This window comes from Fundulus heteroclitus, chromosome 19, assembly GCF_011125445.2.
Source record: "Fundulus heteroclitus isolate FHET01 chromosome 19, MU-UCD_Fhet_4.1, whole genome shotgun sequence".
Classification (NCBI taxonomy): domain Eukaryota; kingdom Metazoa; phylum Chordata; class Actinopteri; order Cyprinodontiformes; family Fundulidae; genus Fundulus; species Fundulus heteroclitus.
The window spans coordinates 24,894,156-24,915,635 of record NC_046379.1 but is presented as its reverse complement, the minus strand read 5'-3'; the positions used below and the strand labels follow the sequence as shown (position 1 = coordinate 24,915,635).

The 21,480-nt window shown below is 41.9% G+C and overlaps 1 protein-coding gene across 1 annotated transcript; it reads right to left on the bottom strand.

Annotated features, from left to right (window-relative positions):
* Positions 1 to 866: 866 nt before the first annotated feature.
* On the bottom strand, positions 867 to 21,480 carry dcaf5 (ddb1 and cul4 associated factor 5). The gene is made up of 9 exons (XM_012872245.3): positions 21,018 to 21,480; positions 16,067 to 16,210; positions 13,986 to 14,022; positions 13,703 to 13,842; positions 12,192 to 12,321; positions 9,805 to 10,018; positions 7,041 to 7,107; positions 3,624 to 3,751; positions 867 to 2,740 (listed from the first exon to the last, which is right to left on the bottom strand). The coding sequence occupies exons 1-9, from the start codon at positions 21,223 to 21,225 to the stop codon at positions 1,475 to 1,477; spliced, it is 2,334 nt and encodes a 777-aa protein (XP_012727699.2). The 5' UTR covers positions 21,226 to 21,480; the 3' UTR covers positions 867 to 1,474.

Here is a 21,480-nt window from a genome sequence, read left to right as displayed (position 1 = left end):
TTACATTTAAATATCGTGAAAGATTACCATCTTGTTTTTCCCCCACTGTTGGCAGACTTCATTTTCTCAAGGAAGTTCTGTTCAAAATGTGAAAAGCCTAATTTTGTGATTCTCTTTTCCATACTTCATTATTTTTCAGACTGTGCAGCAACCGTGAAAAAAAAAGAAAAAGAAAAATAAACAGGTGACAATCTTGCAAGTTTCTTTTGAAAGATTTAAAAACTAGTGTATTCTTTCACGATTTCTAAACTGCAGCAGTGGGCTGAACAAACTTTCCATCCCAGCCTCCAGAGCCGCGCGCGTCTCTTTCCACCTTAACTTTGGCCAAAAATGCTAAAGAACTGTTCAATGTTTTTAAATGTAAAGGTGATTTAAAAATGCTAGCTTTAGCATGCATTTAGTCATGCAAAATATGCAGAACATTTCCAGAAAGAAAGACACTAACGGTGCTTAGAATATTTTACAATAGCTACTCCTTTATGAAGTATCTTTTTGTCAATAGGTTGCTTTTTTCTCATTTTTCTGCCATTTGCTATAAAGAAAATTAAAATGTCCAATTGAAGAAAACATATTAAAGCTTAAAATAAAACTGTTCACCTTTAATCCAAAAAAAATTAACACATTTACTATAGTACACTACAAAAACAAGCTCTTGTTTCAAAGTCATGTGTAACTTTTGTGGCTCTAAACAGATTGTTTAGCTGGATTGAGGGTAAAAATGGCTTTTAGAGTTGTAAAGGTTGCTGAGCCCTGCTCTAGATCATGTCGCCATGGCGACTGAGAAGATGGCGGCGTTCATTGAACTGATGAATTTTCAGTGATTTAAAATACCGGGTAAATGTATCAGGGAGCAAACAAACGCCACATTTTGTCACAGATCAGTTTTTTTTTAGTTGCAAGGAAACAGGTGAGATGACTCGTAACTGTAGGCAGATTATGTTAACAACACAAAACGAAGCTAAATTTCAATGAACAGTTAATACAAACAGAAATAGAGGCAGTCAATTCATCCGGCTTCCTGAAGCAGCGTAAACACTAAATGAGAATAAACCAATAAACAGTCCGAGAGTGAAATGTTTGCATCCTAATATCGCCACACTTTTTGATCTGCAGAAGTTCTTTATGTTGTCAGAGGGCTGAACTGAGCTCCGGGTCCAGGCGGACATTTACGCAACATGGGGGGGAAGAAACACTAATGTGACATAAAAAATAAATGCCTCTCAGATATAACCAATATGCAGCTTATTCATATCTTCACGTAACCGTTGAACTGGGCTAAAACAATGAAGATACGGTCCAATCCGTTCGCTCAACAACAGAAACCGACCACGCCGTCCTTCTGCGCTGTTGTTTAGCAGCTGGAGGTCACGTTTTTGCATGACTAGGAGTCAGAAATGAAAAGCTGAGCTGTTAAAAACTCATAGAAAATCCACTTCCTAAGCTTAGTTCTGTGTACAAATGACAGGAGGCTTTGTTATGTCTTTAGCTTCTTTTCAGCGGGCGACAGGCCCAACTCGCCCTCCTCTGAGCCCACGTGAGTCCGCTTCAGAGCGCTCGGTACCAGGCCCTTCTCTTTCTGCCGTCTGGAGTCTTCGGGTTTCGTGCCGGTCTCGTCCTCTGACTCCGAGGACGCGTGCTGCTTGGCTGGTGTGACGGGTCTGTGTTGTCCATTTACGTTTGGGCTGTGTCGGCTCTGAGAAACTCCATCTGCCGCCGCTGAGCGATCGTTAGCGCCGCCGCCATCGGGGCTGCTGAGCGCTGACTCCGCCCCCTCAGTCCTGCATGCATCCAGTAATGGAGGCGATGCGGCCGGATGCCCCTCCTGCTCACTCCTGTCACTCCCATCGTTCTCTTGGCTTCCAGGAGACATCACCGGGCTCGGGCACACGAAGTCAGACGGACTCAGACGCTTTTCGTCCTCCCTGGAAGCAGAAGCCGGGGGTCTGATTTCGAGGGGTTTCTGCTCTTCTGATGAGGAGGAAGAGAGATCGTCGACCGACAGCGAGGGGTAGCTGTAGGAGTCGATGGCTGAAAACAGAACCTGGACGTCCATGCGACGGCGCCTCACCACGTTCTGCTGTCTGACGGCGCTGCGGCGCTCCTCGTCGTCACTGCTGGAGCTGGAGGTGGACGTGGAGGAACTGGAAGCTCCGGCGGGGAGTGACGGAGAGGAGCTGGGGCTGGAGAGGGTGGAGTTCTCCCTGGGGCTTGGGGAACCGGGGCGGGGCATGGGGTCGAGCCAAAACTCACTGGAGTCTGAGTCCTCGTTTACCAGGAAACTGGACTGAGGTTCCTGACGTCTCCTCGGTCTCCGGGGCGCCTCCTCGCCGTCGTCCCCGGCTGGCTCCTCCCCCGCAGACGCATCGGGTCCAGCCAATGAGGAAGAGGAGGAGTTGGAGTCGCTGTGGTGATCGGGAGCAGAGGCGGCGGCAGGCGGTGCTGGGGTGGCCCGTGTGGAGCGACGGCCACGGGCTTGGAGCTGCATGAGGGCCTCCTCGCTGAGATCGCTGTCAGAGTCAGAGCTCCAGCCCTCGATCTCCCGACGCACCAAGGAGTCAAAGAAGGCCATCATGCGTGGATCCTCCTCTATGGACTGACTGACGTAATCGTGGGACAGACCGCTGCCGCTGTTCAGCACCAGGCTGATGTACTCATCGTGGCTGTAGAGGCTGCGGGACTTGTCCTCCACCCGGCCCTCCAGGTCCCCCTCACTGCCGGGCTGCAGGTACGGACTCCACACCTGAGTCAGAGAGAAACAGTGAAGAGCTCCTCGTCTCCTTGTTCATCTTTAATGCATACAGTGTTTTTACATGTTCTGGTTAACATGAGCAGATCATTGGTGGTGCACCTCCTAATCTTTAAAGTCACGATGCACACCTGACGAAGGTCTAAAAGGTTCCTAAACAGTCCAACGGCTATCAAGTTGTTGGTTTTTCTTTTACTCTTTCTAGGACGGCAGCCTTCTTGGACTAGCCGTTAGCGTTAGCCCTATAGACAACATACTGTGCTAACTAGTTTGTACAGGAACCTTAGCACTATGCCGCCAACACAGGAATGCACGCTGGCTGAGATTTCCTGGTAACAAAACAAAAATTTAAAATTTAAAAATATCAAATTTGCTTATTTTGAAACTTGACATTTCAAAAACTACAGTCATAGTAACACTACCCATCAAAATTTTATTGCAGATACAAAACTATTGGCTGAGCTATGAGAGGCATATCTCATCAGGAGACTGCAGGCTAGCTACCTGAGCAGATAGTCTGACCAATAAACCAGCTAACAAGGGCGTTTTACACTCCCTATGTGTGTATATATATATATATATATATATATATATATATATATATATATATATATATATATATATATATATATATATATATATCTTTTTATTCCTAATGTAAGAATCTCCTGTAGGTGATCGACTCTCTAAAGTCTGCAGTGAAAGTAATAAAAACACAAAAACTCACTGATGACTGGTTTCTTTAGATACTTGCATCATACCGATATCGCAAGAAATTAGAGATTTGCATCCACTGAGTTTCTCACACACACACACCTCTCACTAAACAGATTAAACATGCATTTTGAAACGCCAGCAGAGATATTCCTTTACTAACCTTGATGACTTTCTCCACACCGGAGGAGCAGATCATGTAAGAGTGAGGGTTGAAGCGCACCTGGTTGACAATGGAGCGGTGGCCCTTCAGAACCATGAACGCTCCGTTTACCACACGACCAGGGCCTCCTTTAAAACAAGGTGGAACACACATTTATATGAATCAGGCAGCACGGACGCACTGAAAGCTGTTGCATCATGTAACCAGATGGATTTTGTTCTGCAGAGCTCCACTCGTCCGTCTGGAATCACTCCATTGGAGATGTATTTCAGGAGGAGAGGCCCCATTAAAAATCCTTGCATATGATTGGATAAACCACTTCTCCATCATCTTAACTGATGTGGTACTTAAAGCACTTACATTGAAACCAACCCGTGACGCTGACGTTAGAAAAGATCAAGCTCTTGCCAAACTCGGTCAGGAGAAGGGCAAAAACATAATTTCCATGAACTAAGGTTCCAGTGCGTCGGGTTGAAAAAAAAAATAAAAATACTTTCAGTACATTCGTATAAAACGCATGTCAGATACAAAACATATTTATAATTAACTGGCAGCATTTTGTAGAACTGCTGAAATCATATACATTACATCATCCTTATGATTTACACATTTAAGTTCAGGAAAATACAATTTGAAAAGGACAAAACTGTTTTGAAAACATTTAAGAAGAAAAAAAGAAAAGAAAACAAATGTAAAGATAACACATTTCCTAGTGGCTGACTTGTTATCGAGCCAGAATAACCGTTTATTATTACAGACTCTGCAAAATGTCGCAAGAGAAAAAAAAGGAGCTTTTCTGTCACTAAACAGGAAGTTGATGAAGGCCAGGTTAATTACGAACATGAACTACCTAGATATGTTTTATAATACGGACATGTTTTTTGTTATTTGATCTAATTTCACACAGATATTTAATATTCTAAAACGTTGGTAAAAAAGAGCCCAATTAACTATTTGGATTGAAAAAGGTTGCCAACCTCTCCATAAGTTGATAAAAGACGGCCCCATCTGGCACATTTTAATGCTGTTTAAATATATATATTTTCAGTCGGATGAGCGTTTACCCAGTTTATGCCGCACAGCAACTTCTCAAATGTTCGCACATAGTTTTTCAGCTTCTAGCAAGCACACTTGAACACTGATGTCATTCTTGAGAACGCTGGGCAGCTAAATCAGGAACAAACTGCAGAGAAGGGCATCAGCACTCGAGCTCAACTAGAGAAACTGCCAACTAACATGTGAGAACTATAAAACCATTAAAAACCTACGTGACGGACATGATTATAGCTTGAACAATCAACTACCTTAAGCTAAACAGCAGAGCGTGGGTACAGTATTTAACACTTCTAAGCTGTCTCAGTTTAAATATTTCTAATGGGGCCAATGTTATGAAATCCAACCCATATAAAGATGTTGAAGCAAAAGTCTGCAGATAATCTGATGGCTAATGAAGTGAAATGGAACAGGGAATAACTAGTGAACACATGAGGAGAAGGATGTGCTTAAAAAAAAACACAGAGAAAGCCAAGAAGCCATGTGAAATCTTAAATCATATTTATAAAGGACTCCTGTTGCGATGGGCAAACTAATAGCAGCTGATTAGAAGGAACATGGGGATTTTTGTAGACGTCTGCCACCCCTGGTGACAAGTTGAAATGACACGTGTTGTGTCACACGCATGGGAGAAGAGGAAAAGCATCTTTTGTCTAAAGGCGTGACGTCCTCGGAGGTAAGAAAGCTATAAATACTGAAATTAGCCCATGTTCTCTCGCTAATGCAGTGATTACGCGGAGACTCAACAAAGTAGCCAGGTGAACGAGAGCGTGCTGTCTGTCACACCCACGTCCAGAGAGTACGACCTGAATCACTCTCATGAAGTAATGGAGCCTATAGAGGCAACTGCGGTAAATAGAGGATAGCTCATTTTTGCACATCAGGAAATTGTAAGGCCATGCAAGGGAAACAAAAAAGTTTTTGTATTTAACCTTTAAAGTTGCGCATTGCTCCTTTATTATAGTATAAAGGCCAATTAAAAAAGGTTTCCCGTCACCAAACTATTACATAATGTGGTAGAATCGGTAAAAGCAAAGATACTTTGACAAACTTTTTTACAAACACTAATGTCAATGGTTATTGCTGTTCTTTTAAATGTTTCAATTAGCAATGTTGGAGACATAATTCAGAAGTGAAAGGATCATTATTTCACCATAAACCCGCCATGGCAAGATGTCCCTCATAAGATTTCTGACAGAGGAGTCAAAGGAGAGAGTTGGACAGGAGTCAAGGTGCGCGTATAGAGAGCTTCAGAGTAAAAAGTAACGCGCACACACTGCGCAAGACTCCACTGCTGAAGAAAAAGCATGCCAACGCTCGTTTAAAGGTTGCTGGAAAGATTTGGACAGGCCAGTGGAATACTGTGAGAATTCAGTCTGGTTAGATGGTGGTAGCATCATGGTGCGGACAGTCTTATACCATATGCCACAGACTGACCATAAACACCTCAAGGAAGGATGAATGGGCAAATCTATTGGGACATTTTTGATAAGAATCTGAAGATGAAACAAGTGTGGATTTCCAAGCAAGAACATAGTCCCAAGCTCACAACCAAGGAAGCTTTTACTTGATTGAAAAAAGACATTAGAAGGGCTAGAACGGCTCAGTCTAACCTCTGACTTGTATTCAACTAAACAATCTAGTACAAAAAGAAGTGAGGATTAGAGTGCATGGAAAGGACCAACACAACTTTAAAGACTTTAGGGCAAAAAATAAATACAAATTTAATACATATAATACAATCTGTAAGTGTTCAACTCTAATTCCCTGAGTCCTTTCAATTTTCTACCCATAGCCTAATGTGCAGCACAGTTTTATTTGATTTCTGTGTATGTGTGGACTGCTTGGGTTGTTGCCAGCATCTGGTGTGAATTTCTTAACAATAAAACATTAGAAACATTTAAACAGTGAAATCACGTGTTTTGCACTGTACTTATTTTGCCTGCAGCACTTTAACTTGTTCAAACCTCGGCCCAGAAAACACTCATTTTCCACCGCTTTTAAAGTATGTATACTGACTCTCTGTCTGATTAAGAATTGACGATGATATTCATTCCTTTCCATTTACTAGATTTGCTTCCATGTATATGTTATGTACATCCAACCCCAAAAAAGGTGGCCAACCTTTTGCTGTAAATATGCACATAATTGTGAACCATGCTTCCTGAAAACCTGGGAGATGTTTTTGTTCAATCTCAATCTCTCTTCACCTCTTTTTTCTTTTATAAAACTTCTTTTAGAAGCTTATTATTGTTTCAAGCACTCTGTTAACAATTCGCACCAGGATTCACTGTACTTTGTCATGCAGGAATGTGAAAAATCCTAATTTATATGCAATCTGGGAAATGAAACGCACCAACTCACCTGCTTCGGGGTCGTTTGGAATTTTCCACATGTACAGATTGAAGTCATCTGATCCAGACAAGATGTACTGCAGAGGAAAAAACAAAGTACTGAGACTGGGGCTCACCAAAAGGGAGAGAACATGGGAAAGCATGGAGATAAATCCAGAGGGAGCGCAAAGCAGAAATCTAGCAGATCTAATCACGGTGTTGTGAGTCATGCTGTGCGATCAGACACGGCCTTGACGTGACATGACAGCCTGGCCCAAACGAAGCTCCTGCTCGCTCGCTAAACTGTTATTACGCTTTATGAACACATGGTTCTACTTAAAGCTTCCTACTGAAGTTACTTTTGACGGGGTCATTGTGGGCTCGACATACTTTTAGACCCATGTAACAAGGGAAAATATGTCTCAAAGCCTTTCTGACAGCAAGTTAAAATGTCCGACACCTTTCCCCGTTTTGCTGCTTGATCAGTTCAAAGAATCTGTTTAATTTCCCCTCCGTAAATATTCTGCCGATCTCCACTTATTGTTTCAGCCACAGTATTGTCAGGACACAAACATCGCTCCATTTTTACCATGCATTTTCTGGAATAGACCAACGAAAAGCAGAACAGTGAAAGGAAAATGCATTGCAAAAACAGATCTAAAAATAAGTAAAATGTTTTTAAAAATGTGTGTTTTTGTCCCTGATTTGAGCCATTAAATAAGATCATCTGCCAATGGAATGAGTATTTTGACCCCTAAAATAAGATAATTAGATCTTCTGCACATAAATAGGAAGAACTCATCTCCATTATCTTATTTCAAGTGCAAAAATCTTATTCTATTGACGGATAATCTTATTTACCTGCTCAAATCAAGGACAAATATACTAATATTAAGAGAATTTTACTTATTTTTAGTTCCGTTTTTGTAGTGTGACACTTGGTCTTAAAACATTTTTACAGATAAAAAAAAAAAAACAACTTGAAAAGTGTGGTGTACTTTTGTGTTCAGCCGTCCCGCATCAACAACTTGAAGAACAAGCATTCGAGTTCAGATCTGGACTTAGTTTGGACTGAGGCCTAAATCTAAACCGTCCCATTGCAGCGCTGTTTGATTATAGTCTTCGTCTGTATCCATCAGAGTTAAGGGGCTGAAGGAAAAATTGGGCTACATGACATTAAGAACAACTAAATTTGATATATTGTAGTTAAATATTGTGATGTTGGTGTCAATTCCAAGTAGTTTTAGTCCATTACAGTGTCCCCACTGCTCATCCTGAGATTTAATATCTGTGTCATGAAGAGCTACACCAGGTGCCGGCATAAAAGGCCATCCAGGTATGTCCAGCGGGCTTAACACGTTAGTGATGAGGAGTGTTAACGGCATGACGCCGCCTCACCAAATGTTGAAACCAATGTGTCTTTTACAGTTGTGACATTTTGCATGTTGCTATGAGAATAATTGTGATTCAACACGTGGGGCAGCTCTAACACCACCGCACACAACACTTTTCAGAGTATGGTTTCGAAAACATTTTCAAGACCACGTGTCATTTTTCCCCTCCACTCCACGGTTATTGGTCACTTGCGGGGGTTTGATCACAGAAAGATCAGCCCTAAAATCCACCCAAGTATGTGGCTGTAAATTAAATACTAGTATTTAAAATCTCTTGGATTTTAACGGTTCAAAAATCATTAAAAAGAAACTGATCTAAGTCTAAGTCAGTCAAATCAGTGTTGGTGCAGGTCAGAGGAACACCCTTTAACTTGGAACGCATGCGCGCTCGGCCCCAGCCTCCCAGAAGACGCGTGAAGTCGGAATGTGACACCCCGAACTCTCCCCGCTTTGCTTTCCATCAGTCACGCAGCGAGCTGCCTCTTGGCAACCGTCTGAGTTAGCGCCACACTGAGACAATCCTCAACTGCCTGCAGAGTCTGAGGAAGTTACTCACAAATAGACAGCAGTTGAATACCAAAAGAAAAACCCAGCCATTATCCATCTAGTTGATGGTGAAAGCTCTTCTAGCCACACATCAAACATGTTTGTCAGCTTTTAAACTCGAAAACGCCTCGTTTATGACGAGTGAATTTAGTACTGCCTTTCACAAAGGCTGAAAAATATCTGAAAAGATTTTACAACTTAGCTTGAGAACAGTCCAGATCCAATAACAGTACATCCTCTTCCATCATAGAGCCCTGCTTGTATTGATGCCCTAAATATTCTCCTCTCTAAAATGTCTTCCAACATCACAAAATGCTAAATGCTAATTTTGCACCCAGAAGTCATTCCATTGTTGTGATCATTTCATATTATTTATACAGGTATTTCTAATTCAGACAAAGGGTTTCATTATCATCACAAATCTTTATAGTTACAGCATCTATATTATATATTGACCAAAACTACAAACTACTACTCGTTCTAATAACTATAACCATAACAATAAGAAGGAAAAATACTAGAAAGAGGAATGAATGGCAAATTAAACCCATCTGTGTATTTTGATTCGACACATGACCACAGATGCCTTTTTAGCTACCTCAAAATCAGAAATTACTTTTCCACCACTATTGCATCAGGGGCTAAAAACCACTCTCTTCTTGGTAATTTATGGCAGGCAGGACATTGGTTTAAGTCGTTTCCCATATCCATGAAATGGAAATCTTTACTCCTTCTGTATAGGATTTCATGCACATATTTCCTTGTATGTGCAGGGAATGCAGCTGCCTTACTTTAGTTTCAGTACTTAGCGCAGTAGCCGTTTCAGCTCAGGTCTCCCACCGCTCGCTGACCCACCTGATCCTTGTCCCCAGCGAAGCAGCAGCTTTTCATGGTGCAGGAGTTAAAGTAGCCCTGGTTGTCGAACTGGAAGCTGGGCAGGCGGGAGTGCAGCTCATAGAGGACGGGCGGCAGGCGGCGCCGCAGAGCCAGGAGCTGAGTGCCGGTGCTGTTGAAGCGAACGCTCATGGCGCTCTGCAGGGACATGCTGCCGCCGTAGCGCAGCAGGGAGCTGAAGGCACAGGGGGAAACACACACACACAGCTGCGTGAGATCTGTCCAAACATCACAAAGCAAACTAGAGGAGAAGGTTGTCCTTGAAAGCACAACCTGACATGTCACATCTGTCCTTTTAATTTGGAGACAAGGTACCTGAACAACAGTGTAATAAATAGTGACTTAATTAACTATTTAACATTGTTTTTTTTTTTTTAAGCAAAACTATATCCACCCAGGTCTGGCACCAGCTATAAGGACGTTTTACTGCTTTGACTATGGATGAAACAATGAATTTTTAATTGTTAGTGAGTGGAATACAAGGGGGTACTGATGCAACTTTAAGTCGTTTCTACAAATTGTTGTTTGCATTTGTCTCAAAATGTCCACGACAGACAGTTATCAGGGGGAAAAAAACGTAAACAAAATGACCAGCACATGGTAATTTCATCCTAGAGGGTGACACGGGAGTGGATTTTCACTCCTGTCCCATCCCACTCCCACTGAAAAAAATTTGTGTCCCGTCCCAATCCCGGGCCAGAGTAGAAAAAAACCCACCAGCGGTTGATCATGGAGCGCTCCATAGTTGATCCCCCCCTATTCTGTTTTTGAGCGCTGGCGGAAAAAATAGACCGGAAGCACTGTTGGCTTCTGGGTCGTGTAGTTCTTTTGACTTGCATTATAGTTTAGGTTTCTTGGGGAAAAAAAATACAAAATGGCGGCGGCAAACCTACATTTTTGATTTTCTATTTTATTTAATGTTTTGGCATCGATCCTAGTTTATTGTACCTGCTATTGGTTTACTCCCGCTCCCGTCTGCTCCCGTTGAGATTTACCGTCCCAATCACGTCATATTTACTAATGTTGACTCCCATCCCGCCGGATTTCCACAGGAATTTTTTTTATCACGAGAGTTTTGTTTTTATCATTTTTATACGTCATTGCAACTTCTGTACATTCCAATAAAACATGTCCTCTGTATTTAACACCACTGTGTGGCGCCAGGCAGCATTCTGGGGCTAGTGGCAGGCTGTGGGTTTGGAACGGGGAGCTTGCAGCCCCATCATGACGAGCGCCATGCTCTAACTACTTGGCCACCACTCCACCAGTCCAACTAGTGGGCCGGTCCAAAAAGGAAAGAAAACATACAATTAAATTAACTTAGATGTGGGATTTGAGCTTTCTTATGATTATTATTTACCTCCGTTACAGAAGCGGTAAATTAACTAATAGCAGAATAAGTTCCAGAGCCAGCAGTGGTTTATCAGGAGGGTGACAGCAACACCTGGTGGACAGAGTTAAAACTGCAACACATGGATACAGTGGGCAGTTTCACTTAAACCCCGACAGGGGATGAATCTTTTACTTCCAAGTAGTCCTTGTTAAATCTATCTTTGATCTCCTTTACAGAACCAAAGACACAGGTGTTACCATGGCAATTTATTTTCTGAAGCTAAAGTGGTAAAAACTATGCTAACAGCTAGTTATCCCATAGTGTTTTATTGTCTGAACAGGAATCGCACATATCAAGCATGACTTTTTGCAAAGTTCTCAAAAACAACTCATTCCCATGTTCTGTACTTTGTGCTGCATTTCCTATAAAATCATTAAACGATAGAATTAGGTCTGCAGGCTGAAAATGAACTTGTGATTTAAAGCTTCTTCCCCATTTTATTATGTTACCTGAAAAAAATATTTTGAGAGTTTTACAAAATAAATTTTTTTAATTAACTAAGAAATTGCATGCACATAAATATTCAAAGCCTCAATACTTTGTTGCTGTATCTTTAGCAGCAATTACATCTTTAAGTCTTTGTGAATACGGCGCCACAAGCTAGGCAAGTCAATCTTTGGCCAGTTTCACACATTCCTCTTAGCAGAACCTCTCCACCTCCATCAGGTTGGATGGGAAACGTCAGCGCATGGGCCGTTATATCAGGTTCAAGTTTGGGCTCTGGTTGGGCCACTTTTTTTTAATATCTAAGCTGTCCCTGGGTCATCAGTGAACCACCGCTTCAGTCTAAGGTCAAAAGAGCTCCGGAGCAGGTCTGATCTGGGATTCTCTCCACATTTCTGAATTCAGCTTTCCCTCTATCCTGACTAGTCTGTCGGTTTCTGTTGCTGAGAAACATCCACATGATGCTGCCACCACCAAGCGTCACTGTAGGGATAGTATTGGCATGCCTTACCTGCGTGGCTTGCGAATGTCCCACAATCCAACACCTTCCTTTGAGTTGGCTGTGGCGAGCAACCGAGGCTCCACAGGGTTGAACATCACGCTGTGGAAGGCTGACGGGTAGCTAGCCAGGCAGAACGGCTCTGTGGGGATGATAATCAATAAAACCACAGCGGTGAGAACTACAACTGCGTATTCATAGTTTTCTAAGATAAAGATTTTATCCATATAGTCCAAGGATGCAAGAAGAAGGAACGCTATTAAAAAAAACCTAATTAATACATCTTTCACGTGTTACATGTACAGGGATTAGTAAACAGTTTTATAGCCAATGAACTCAAATAACAACAATTAACGTTTGTGTAATCTACTGGGGTTTTAGGACAAAGACCAGATGTTTAAATGTTTTTTGCCCCAAATCGGAGTCAAGTCTCAAGTGTGAAACGACTGAAATAAATGGTTTCTCATCAAATCCATGTCACCTTTTGCTGCTATTACACACCATTTAGCAAACGTCTGTACAAGCTTTACAGATCTAAAAATGTAATGATTTACCCTTTCTTCTTTGCAACATACGTCACATTCAGCCAGACTGGATGGAGAGCGTCCATGAAACTATGAAAGTCAAGTCCTGACACAAAGTCTAAGTCAAATTTTAGTCTGAACTTTGACTGGGCCGTTATAGCACGTACATATGAGATAATCTGAACCATTCTGCTTCAGCTCCACCTCTAGGGGAGCTCTTGCTCCGGTCTCAGGACTTTGGTCTCATCTGATCAGAGCACCTTCGTCCACATGTTTGCTGTGCGTGGCTGGCGGCAAACTTAAAGCTGGACTTCCTTCTTGCCACCCTTTTTCTAACTGCTGTTTTGCAGAAAAGTTTTGACAAGGAGGATGGGACATCATTTTTCAAATGTGGCTCGGCAACTATAGAGTTCACACCTTAACCTCACTGATCAGGTTTTGATGTGCGAGAAGCGTTTACGCAGCGGTCTGACTCTCCCATCGTCTCTGCGAGATTTCGGTGAAAAGGAAATGCAATTCTGGAGGGAAATGAATATCGAGACATTCCAAGAGCTGATTTAAAATGATCCAACAGGCAATGTGCTCCATAATCACAGCTAAAGGCAGTCCTAAAATATATCAAACTTACAAAATGGAAGAGAAAGCCTGAAACACCCCGTTGTTATTTCAACACCAAGTTAATACCAATGAAATTCCTTTGTTGTCCAACAGCTTAAAGTTTTACAGAGGATTTATGTCTTTTCACAGATAGGCTACATGTTTAACCACTTCCTCTTAAAATACAGGAGACGGCTCTTTATTCCAGCAATATTTAGTCTCTTACAAGTGATTACCTGAAATCATGACTTCTTCAAATGTTTTTAGATTTACTATGATAATTATACCTTTCATCTTGATTGGGTCCAGTTTGCATGGCGCCTTGTGCACATCTATACTGTGCTAATTTTTTTAAATCTGATAAAATACTGCCTGATTTAACAATAACCCATCTGTCCTCACCTCCGTGTGGCGGCTCACGCGTGTCCCAGATCAGAACGCGGCCGTCGTCGGACGAGCTTGCAAATATGTTGTCGTTGACGGGGCTGACAGACAAGCTGTACACCGCATCTATATGCAGGAACAGGTCCAGAGTTTCCCGTCTGCAGAAGCAACAACCGGCCACATGTGAAATGGATCACCAGCGTGAGGCAAGCGCATCAGCCGGCCGTGTGCTCACCGGCCTTTTTTACAGCAGCAGAAAGTGCTTTAGAATCAGGAGTTGTGTTTGTTTTGCTTTACCCACCTCTCCACATCGTGAAGGATCACTTGTTCATCATTTCCTGTGAGAAAAAAAAGTACACAAACAACCAGCGTTTTTAAAATGTGTTAACAATATTGGCAGTATTTCTTTTTAACTACAAGTTCTTTTAACTTTAATTTAAAATGTAATAAAAATGTTCATACTTTTTTTAGAAAGTGCAGTCTCCCATGCCAAAATTCTGACTTATTTATTTTTTAACCAAAGTGCATCGCAGTTTGCACTGGGCCCAACAAGATTAGCTTGTCCATGTGGGGACAGCAGCAAGTTTCTGTTGAGCTTATCGATGTCGGAGGTGAGTTTCTTCCTAGTGGGGCAGCTGCTATTGATTATTTTAGTGATCCATTAATTTATCCATCAATTTTTCATGAATCAATTCATCTAAAAAGAGATACTCTTAATAAAACTAACATACCTCAATAACAAGCGTTTAAGCAAACAAAAAAAAAACATTGTTGCATTTTAATGGCATTATAAATGGCAAAAGTGTAAAATAAAAGCTGCTCACAACACAGCAATTTCCTCATTAAAGGTCTTTATACATATATATTCCTGTTTGGCAAAACTGTAGACAATATAACTAGGACTGCAGCTAAATTTTGTTTTGCTAAGAATTTGAACCAGGTTAGCTAAAAATTATACCACTTAAGGAGTTCTGGATAGAGCATATTTACAGAGGTAGAAGGTTTTTCATCTGAAAAACCAAAAGTATGTATATTTTGTACACTTTTGGCTTAATTACAGCTCTGAGTGGGTTGTTCTTTCAACAAATTGCATGTTTTTTAAAGTCTGTGTACTTGCCATGATAAGTGCTGCCCCAATGGTGCAGTCAGTAAGGAAGGAGGTAAGAAAAGGAGCCTGTGAGTTTCCTATCATAGCTCCTTTAGCATAGGAACCTTGTGATGTCCCTTACTGGTGGTAAGGGGCTATAAGGAATCCCACAATCCTTTGCGTGACATGACATATAAGCAACACGTCACAGAAATTAACAAAAATATCTGGAAAGATGAGATCCAGTAGTATAACAGTGTAACGACGAGTTGTAAATTAAATCGCCAACTGTGACGTGATAAAATATAATGTAAATATGCATATACTAACCTTGCAAACTAAACTGATTATTATAAACAATTTGTCTAACTTGTGTTTTTTGTAGGCCTTTTTTGGAAGGCTGTAGGCCTGGATTGGTCTCGCATCATCCATGTGTGTTTCCGTCACGTATGATTTAAAGGAACAGCTCCTTTCCTACCCACAATAGTTCTTACTGTCAACCTCATGAAAGGTCAACAACAGCTAGGAGGAGCTATAATTTGAAAATTTCAGGCAGCCCCAGAGTTTTTGCAGAAGTCTCCCCCCTCTGGTGTAGCGTTAAACTGACACCAGTGTTGTGCGCGTGAATGGGAGAAGAGGAAAAGCATCTGCCGCTGAGACAGGTGGGTCTTTTTTTTAGAGGCAAGATGCCTTCTGAGGTAAAAGATAAAACAAGTTATAAGCACTTAAGTAAACCCGTGTTCTCTTGCTAATGTGTCAATGAGGCGGAGACTCAACAAAGTACCTAGGTGAACGAGAGCGCACACCCAACTCTTTCACATGTTTTTCCATTTGGGGGTTCTCACCTCCCACGTTCCAGAAACATGGCTTTTAGGTTAATTGGTTGATCTAAAGTGCCCTTCAGCCTGTTTGTATAATATTCACTTCCTGTGAATTAAAGAAAAGAATTCAATAACTATAACATTGCACGCCTAATTCTTGTGTTTAACAATCACCGAGGTGTGTGTGTTGCATTATTATTCAATCATGGAACAAGAAATAATTTAATTACCCACCAATGATTGACTCATAAGCATATTGCGCTTAGATAACACCAAAAGCAAAGTTATACAAGCATTTGCATCCCATTATTTTATTTCACAACATGATTCTGTTTATTTCTTGATACTAATAAATGGTAAAGTTCCTCAACAAAGTCTTTAGATCTACTTTTCACCCACATGTTTCTGTGAAACATTTTTCTATTCAAGGTAAAAATCAGGAAACATAACCCATAAGGCCTGTGCTCGCCTTACCACCAGAGAAGACTTTGGTGTTGGTACTGTCGAAGGCAAGGCAGAAGATGTTGGACAGGTGCTCTCCCTTCAGTTTCACAGGCTTGGAGTGGGAGTGGATGGCTTTTTCCATGTCCCACAAAAGCACACGGCGGTCGTCCCCTCCTGGTGGGAAGAGAAAAAAAAAAGGACAACTGTTATAACCAAGATGACACTTTGGAGGAGATTGTCTACGGGGTTCAGGTGAGGGGAGTTTGCTGGCCAACCAAGAACAGGAACACCATGGTCATTGAACCAGCTTCTGGTTCCCTTGGCAGTGTGGGCAGGTGCCGAGTCCTGCTGGAAAATGAAATCAGCATCTCCATACAGCTTATCAGCAGAAGGACTTGGGACCATTAAGCAACAGTCCAGTTCCTTTTCTACTTAGCACAGTAGGATGTTTGTGGCCCATGTCTAGGATTCGTCTGGACATAGTGGCTCTTGAGGCACGGACTCTAGCCTCGCTTCACTCTTTTTGGAGCTCCACCAAATGCTTGAATGGATTTTGCTTGACAGTCATCTCCAGGCTGCAGTTCTCGCTGTTGTACCTTTTTCTACCACACTTCTTCCTTCAATCCAATTTTCTGCTAATAAGCTCGGGATACAGAACTCTGTGAACCACCAGCTTCCTCAGCAATAACCTTTTGTGGCTTACTCTCCTTGTGAAGAGCGTTGTAGGTCTTCTGGACATCAGTCCAGTCAGCTATTGTTGTCCTCCAGGGTTAGATTTGTTTTGCGTTGCTTTTCTTAATTTAACACCAACCATTTACATTCATCATTGTCACCCATTCACATTTAAAATGACTGATTTTACTGATTTCATACAGTTGACAGAGTGTAAGTTACCTTTTTCTGACCTGATCAGTCAATAATAATAATAATAATCAGCCCTAATGATCCTCTCCCTGCAGACCTTATTATTTCTTGTTGTTTGGACCCGTCCTGCTTTCTGTATGAGCCAAACTACACAGTGATGGACGGATGCAGGATAAACTGAAAGTCGGCAGTGTAGAGGGTGACCTGCAGCTCCTGTACTTCTTTGACTTGCTGCAGAGAGTACAGGTTCTGCTGGGCCTTCTTCCAAACACTCTCTATGTGAGGACCAGCTCAGGTGCAGAGAAAGGGTGGTTCCTAGGAACCGGAAGTGATCCACAGTAGACAGTGTTGTTGAGGGTGGTGAGGAATGGTGGTGTAGTAGGAGTTCTTGGGAAGTCCATCCTCATATCCAGTCTTGAGTGAGTTAAGCGTCAGGTGGTTGTTACTGCACCAGTGGATCACTTTATGTCTATATGCAAACTCATCGCCATCTTGGATCAAACCAATGACAGTCCGGTCATTTGCAAACCTCGGGAGTGGTCTGCTGAGGAGAGGCCATTTATGTACAGAGAAGAGTAGGTGAAGATGGAGGCTGGTATTGTGAACTGGGTGAGCTCCTTGGTGGAGTGTGCTTCCTCGTTTTCTCCTTTACTGACAAAAACCACAGACAGCAGCTGCACTTCCAACTAGCATCTCAGAAAAACTCTCTGAATGGTGAAAGCCATAGAAAAACAGCCCAAAATGAACTGACTGATTCTTAGGAGTAGCTCTTTGGTAAAAGTGACTGTAGTATAGCAGCAAGTTACAGCGGAAATACACACAAAAAACCAAACAAAGTACAAGTAAGCATTGTACCGAGGTGGCCATCAACTGCGCCATCTTCACTGAAGTGTATCGAAGTTAAATTCATTGCTGGGTTCAACCCCATAAGAAACCCCATAACATGAGCTTAATTTCCCTTTGGGATCAATAAAGTATGTTTAATTGATACCACAGCCTGTCTGCAAAAACACCAACTGTAAGGAGAAAAACAGGAGAAACAATAGAATATGAAAAAGGAAAATGAATAACACAGACGGACGAACAGACGAGGTTTTCCAAACTGCAACTTCTTGGCCATATCCGGCCCTTTGGATGATTTTATGTGGCTCCTGAGTGCAATTCAGGATGCATACAAACTTTGTCCACCAAAAAAGGCGGTGTATGCAGATGGACACCTTTTGTAAGTGTTTAGGCGATATTCTAAACTGGCAAATTCCCTTTCATTTTAACTTATTAGAAAGTGGGACCACAAACCCCTAACGGCTTTTAGGGATGCAAACAATGAACTTACTATTAACTGTCTAATAATGGTTTATTAAATTAAAATGTGTTTGACTCCATTAACTGATAATGTTAATGCTAAGATGGACGTTCTTTGAGTGTTGTGTCACTGCCCATCCAACAGAGGGCACCACTAACCATGTTAGTGATGAGACAAATAATCATAGTGCAGGCATGCCAAAACAAGAACGAGAAAAGGTCCAAACAGAGTCGGATGTGGGACTGTTTTAGATTGTGTAATGAACATAAGGATGCTAAATCCACCCTATGGGGTTCTGTTTTTAATTAGAAAACACTCAACATGTTTGTCTTCTGTCTTCTTTTTTTAACATAGGGCCTTGCAACAAAATTTTGCTCAAATGTACATTGTCAATGGGCAGCTGAAGGACAATAAAGTCCGTCTATGTCTAAATAAGCTCCTGAAGTTAACACATAAACAAATAGCTCCAATTCAGCCGTGCTGCATGGCGGAGCACTGTCAACTTCTCAACCAAAACCTTACTGATGAGCTCGGAAGGCAAGCGGAGGGCAGTACGCAAAAAGTTTGTACTGCATTTTTCAGACCATAATGCATACCGGATTATAAGGTGCACTGTGTAATAAACGTGCCTATGAACTATCCGAAAGCAAGATGCCGACAACTGACATTCCTCCTGCAAGAGCCAGGAATGCCTTACCGTAAAGTGACAACTCGGCACAGTCAAATACAGCGCAGTGGTGCTGGTGTCTATCTCCAGCTGTCAATGGGCGAGAGGCGGGGTACACCCTGGACAGGACGCCAGTCCATCGCAGTGATTACACATTATTCAGAGTAAAAAACTATGACCTGATTTGTGAGATTTCCAGTATGAGGAATATCTGATTTCGAAACACTTTCACCACTTGTGATAGTAAAATCTGTTGGGGGCTCTCTTTGGCATTAAGACATCAATTCTTAATGTTCCACTGCCAGACAGGATACATAAAAAAAAAGAAAAAAAGAAAAAAAAAGAAACAAATACGAAGCAGCAGTATTTAGTTCTTATTCTCCACTCATCTGGAACAAGCTCCCAGGAGACTGTAGAGGTGCTGAAACCCTGAGTTTTAGTTTGTTTAGAGTTGCCTTTAAGTTTTCTATTTAAACTGTTGAAGTTCACTGAAACATCATTAGATTAAGTGTGTAATTTAATCATTAGATTAAGTGTGTAATTTATCATGACCGGTCGCCATTATTGCACTGTAGCGTACTTTCCTCAGCGTCTTTTCTTTTCTTATGTTGTTATTCCGGTCTTAGATTCTCCTCATTGGTTGCCAGTAAATCTTAGTACTCTATTAACGCTTTTAAAAAGGAGCCCAAGTGTTTTCTATACAGAAAAAACTTTGAATTAATTATCTTGTTGTTTTAAAATAGTTTATTATGTTTTATCTGTGTAGTTCTTGATTTCACCTTGTTTTATCTGTTAAGCACTGAGATTTATGTCTGAAAATGTGATACAAGTAAAATTTACTTCAAAATATAATGACGCCATTTTAAAATTCAGCATATTGTAAAAAAAAAAAATAAAAATAAAAATAGCCCTTTGTGCTATAGTAAGACTCGTTTGCTACAAGTGAACACTCAGGTTTTTAAGAAAATGGCCACTTATCAATTAATCATTAGCCGACCGATAAGGTCAGTCAATTCTAGCCTTTTTTTCTGAGAATACACGAAGAATCTTCTAAGAAAAACTGTATGCTTTCCCTCTAATAAGGAACTACTTTTGATTTGTTCCAATATTGAATGCTTAGTTTATTACTGAGTTGAGAAAGTAATTTTGTAATTCTAATCGGAAAATTAAAAAAAAATTAAACTTGCAGCATGCAAGTACTCAAGTTGCCCACTTTGGTTTGCAAAGGAATGGATGGACGGACGGACAAGAAGACAGGTGACAGGTGACAAGCATGTAGGATGATGAGAGACAATTGAATGTGTAGAACGATGCAGTGATTTGTGAATCATGGATGGGTGGATAGAAGAATGGATAAGATGATGGATGCTGAAACGCAAACAGATAGAATGATGCATGAACTCGATAAGGGACTATGATAATTCAATGAAGGGTATAAAAAATATATATAATATGAATGAATTGGTGGAGAAAATAGGGGAGTGGATGGACGGACATTTTGGCAAATAGATGGACAAATACTGTTATTAGAACAATAGGAGAGGAAACAGTCTGCCGATACCATTATGTTCACATACTTTGCTTTATACTCCACTCATACAGCCTCGGATTAGATTTATAGTTGGTTAATCCACTTCCACAAGTTTCCAAATTTAGCAGGAACCTTGATGTAAACTGAGGATTGACATGTTTTTTCTAAGGATTTTAACGCAAATCTGTTTATGTCAGTGTCACTGAAGCAGACATGGGGAGTTGACCTTAAGTTGGAGCAGTCATTAACATCTACTGAATTAGGCTGTAGTAATCGCTACTTCAAAGGAGGACTCCAAAGGGAGACAAATGGCAGCCCACAAGCTGTCACGCCGGGCCAGATGACTGTTTATTATCTTCTGTGGGACCTCATTGGTGTTGTCGTTTCCAAAAGTCGCTATTATTACACAAACCACGCGCAGAAACGCGGAGTTCAGACACGAAACAAATCATCCCGAGGGCTGACACGAAGAAGCAGTCATGCGTCGCTGCGGACTGTCCACTTTAACGTTTGCTAGCTAGCAAAACAAGCTAGGCTAAGCTAGCAGGCAGGAAGCGCTTTCAGCTGACAGCTAGCATGCTAACAGCGAGACCGCAGGCAGGCTCCGCCAACTTACCGGACACCAGCCATTCCCCGCCGTTGTTGGAGAACTCAATGGCGTTGACGCAGCCAAAATGGCCCTCCAAATTTTTCTTGTAGAGGCTGGTGCAGCCTGCCAGCCTCCGTCTCTGGAACTCATCCTTCATGAGCGGCTGTCCGGTCAGCTCCCTGCGGGACAGAAAGCCCACGGAGCAGCGCATTCCGCAGCCCTTCAGCTCCTTCATTTTCACCCGAGCCGAAAAGAAACAGCAGGCCTTTTAATTCCGCCGCTCCACCCGATGCATCTGCGTCTGGGAATGGGTAGATGTGGCGCTAGGCTGTTCTTCAGTTCTACATCATGCACTGCGTGTCTCCTGGTGTCGACGTTGTTTCGCACCTCCTCTGCCTGCCTTCTCCTCGGTCGTCTGGGAGCAGCTTCGTGTCTCCCCCTCCGCTGTCATCCGGTGATCCACCGAGCTGTCATCAATGGGGATCCGGAC

Coding starts and splice junctions, on each gene's coding strand:
- dcaf5 (XM_012872245.3), bottom strand. CDS start 21,225: ATGAAGGAGCTGAAGGGCTGCGGAATGCGCTGCTCCGTGGGCTTTCTG. Junction 16,211..21,017: donor CGGGGAATGGCTGGTGTCCG/GTAAGTTGGCGG, acceptor TCTTCCCACCAG/GAGGGGACGACCGCCGTGTG. Junction 2,741..3,623: donor GTGTGGAGAAAGTCATCAAG/GTTAGTAAAGGA, acceptor TCTCTGACTCAG/GTGTGGAGTCCGTACCTGCA.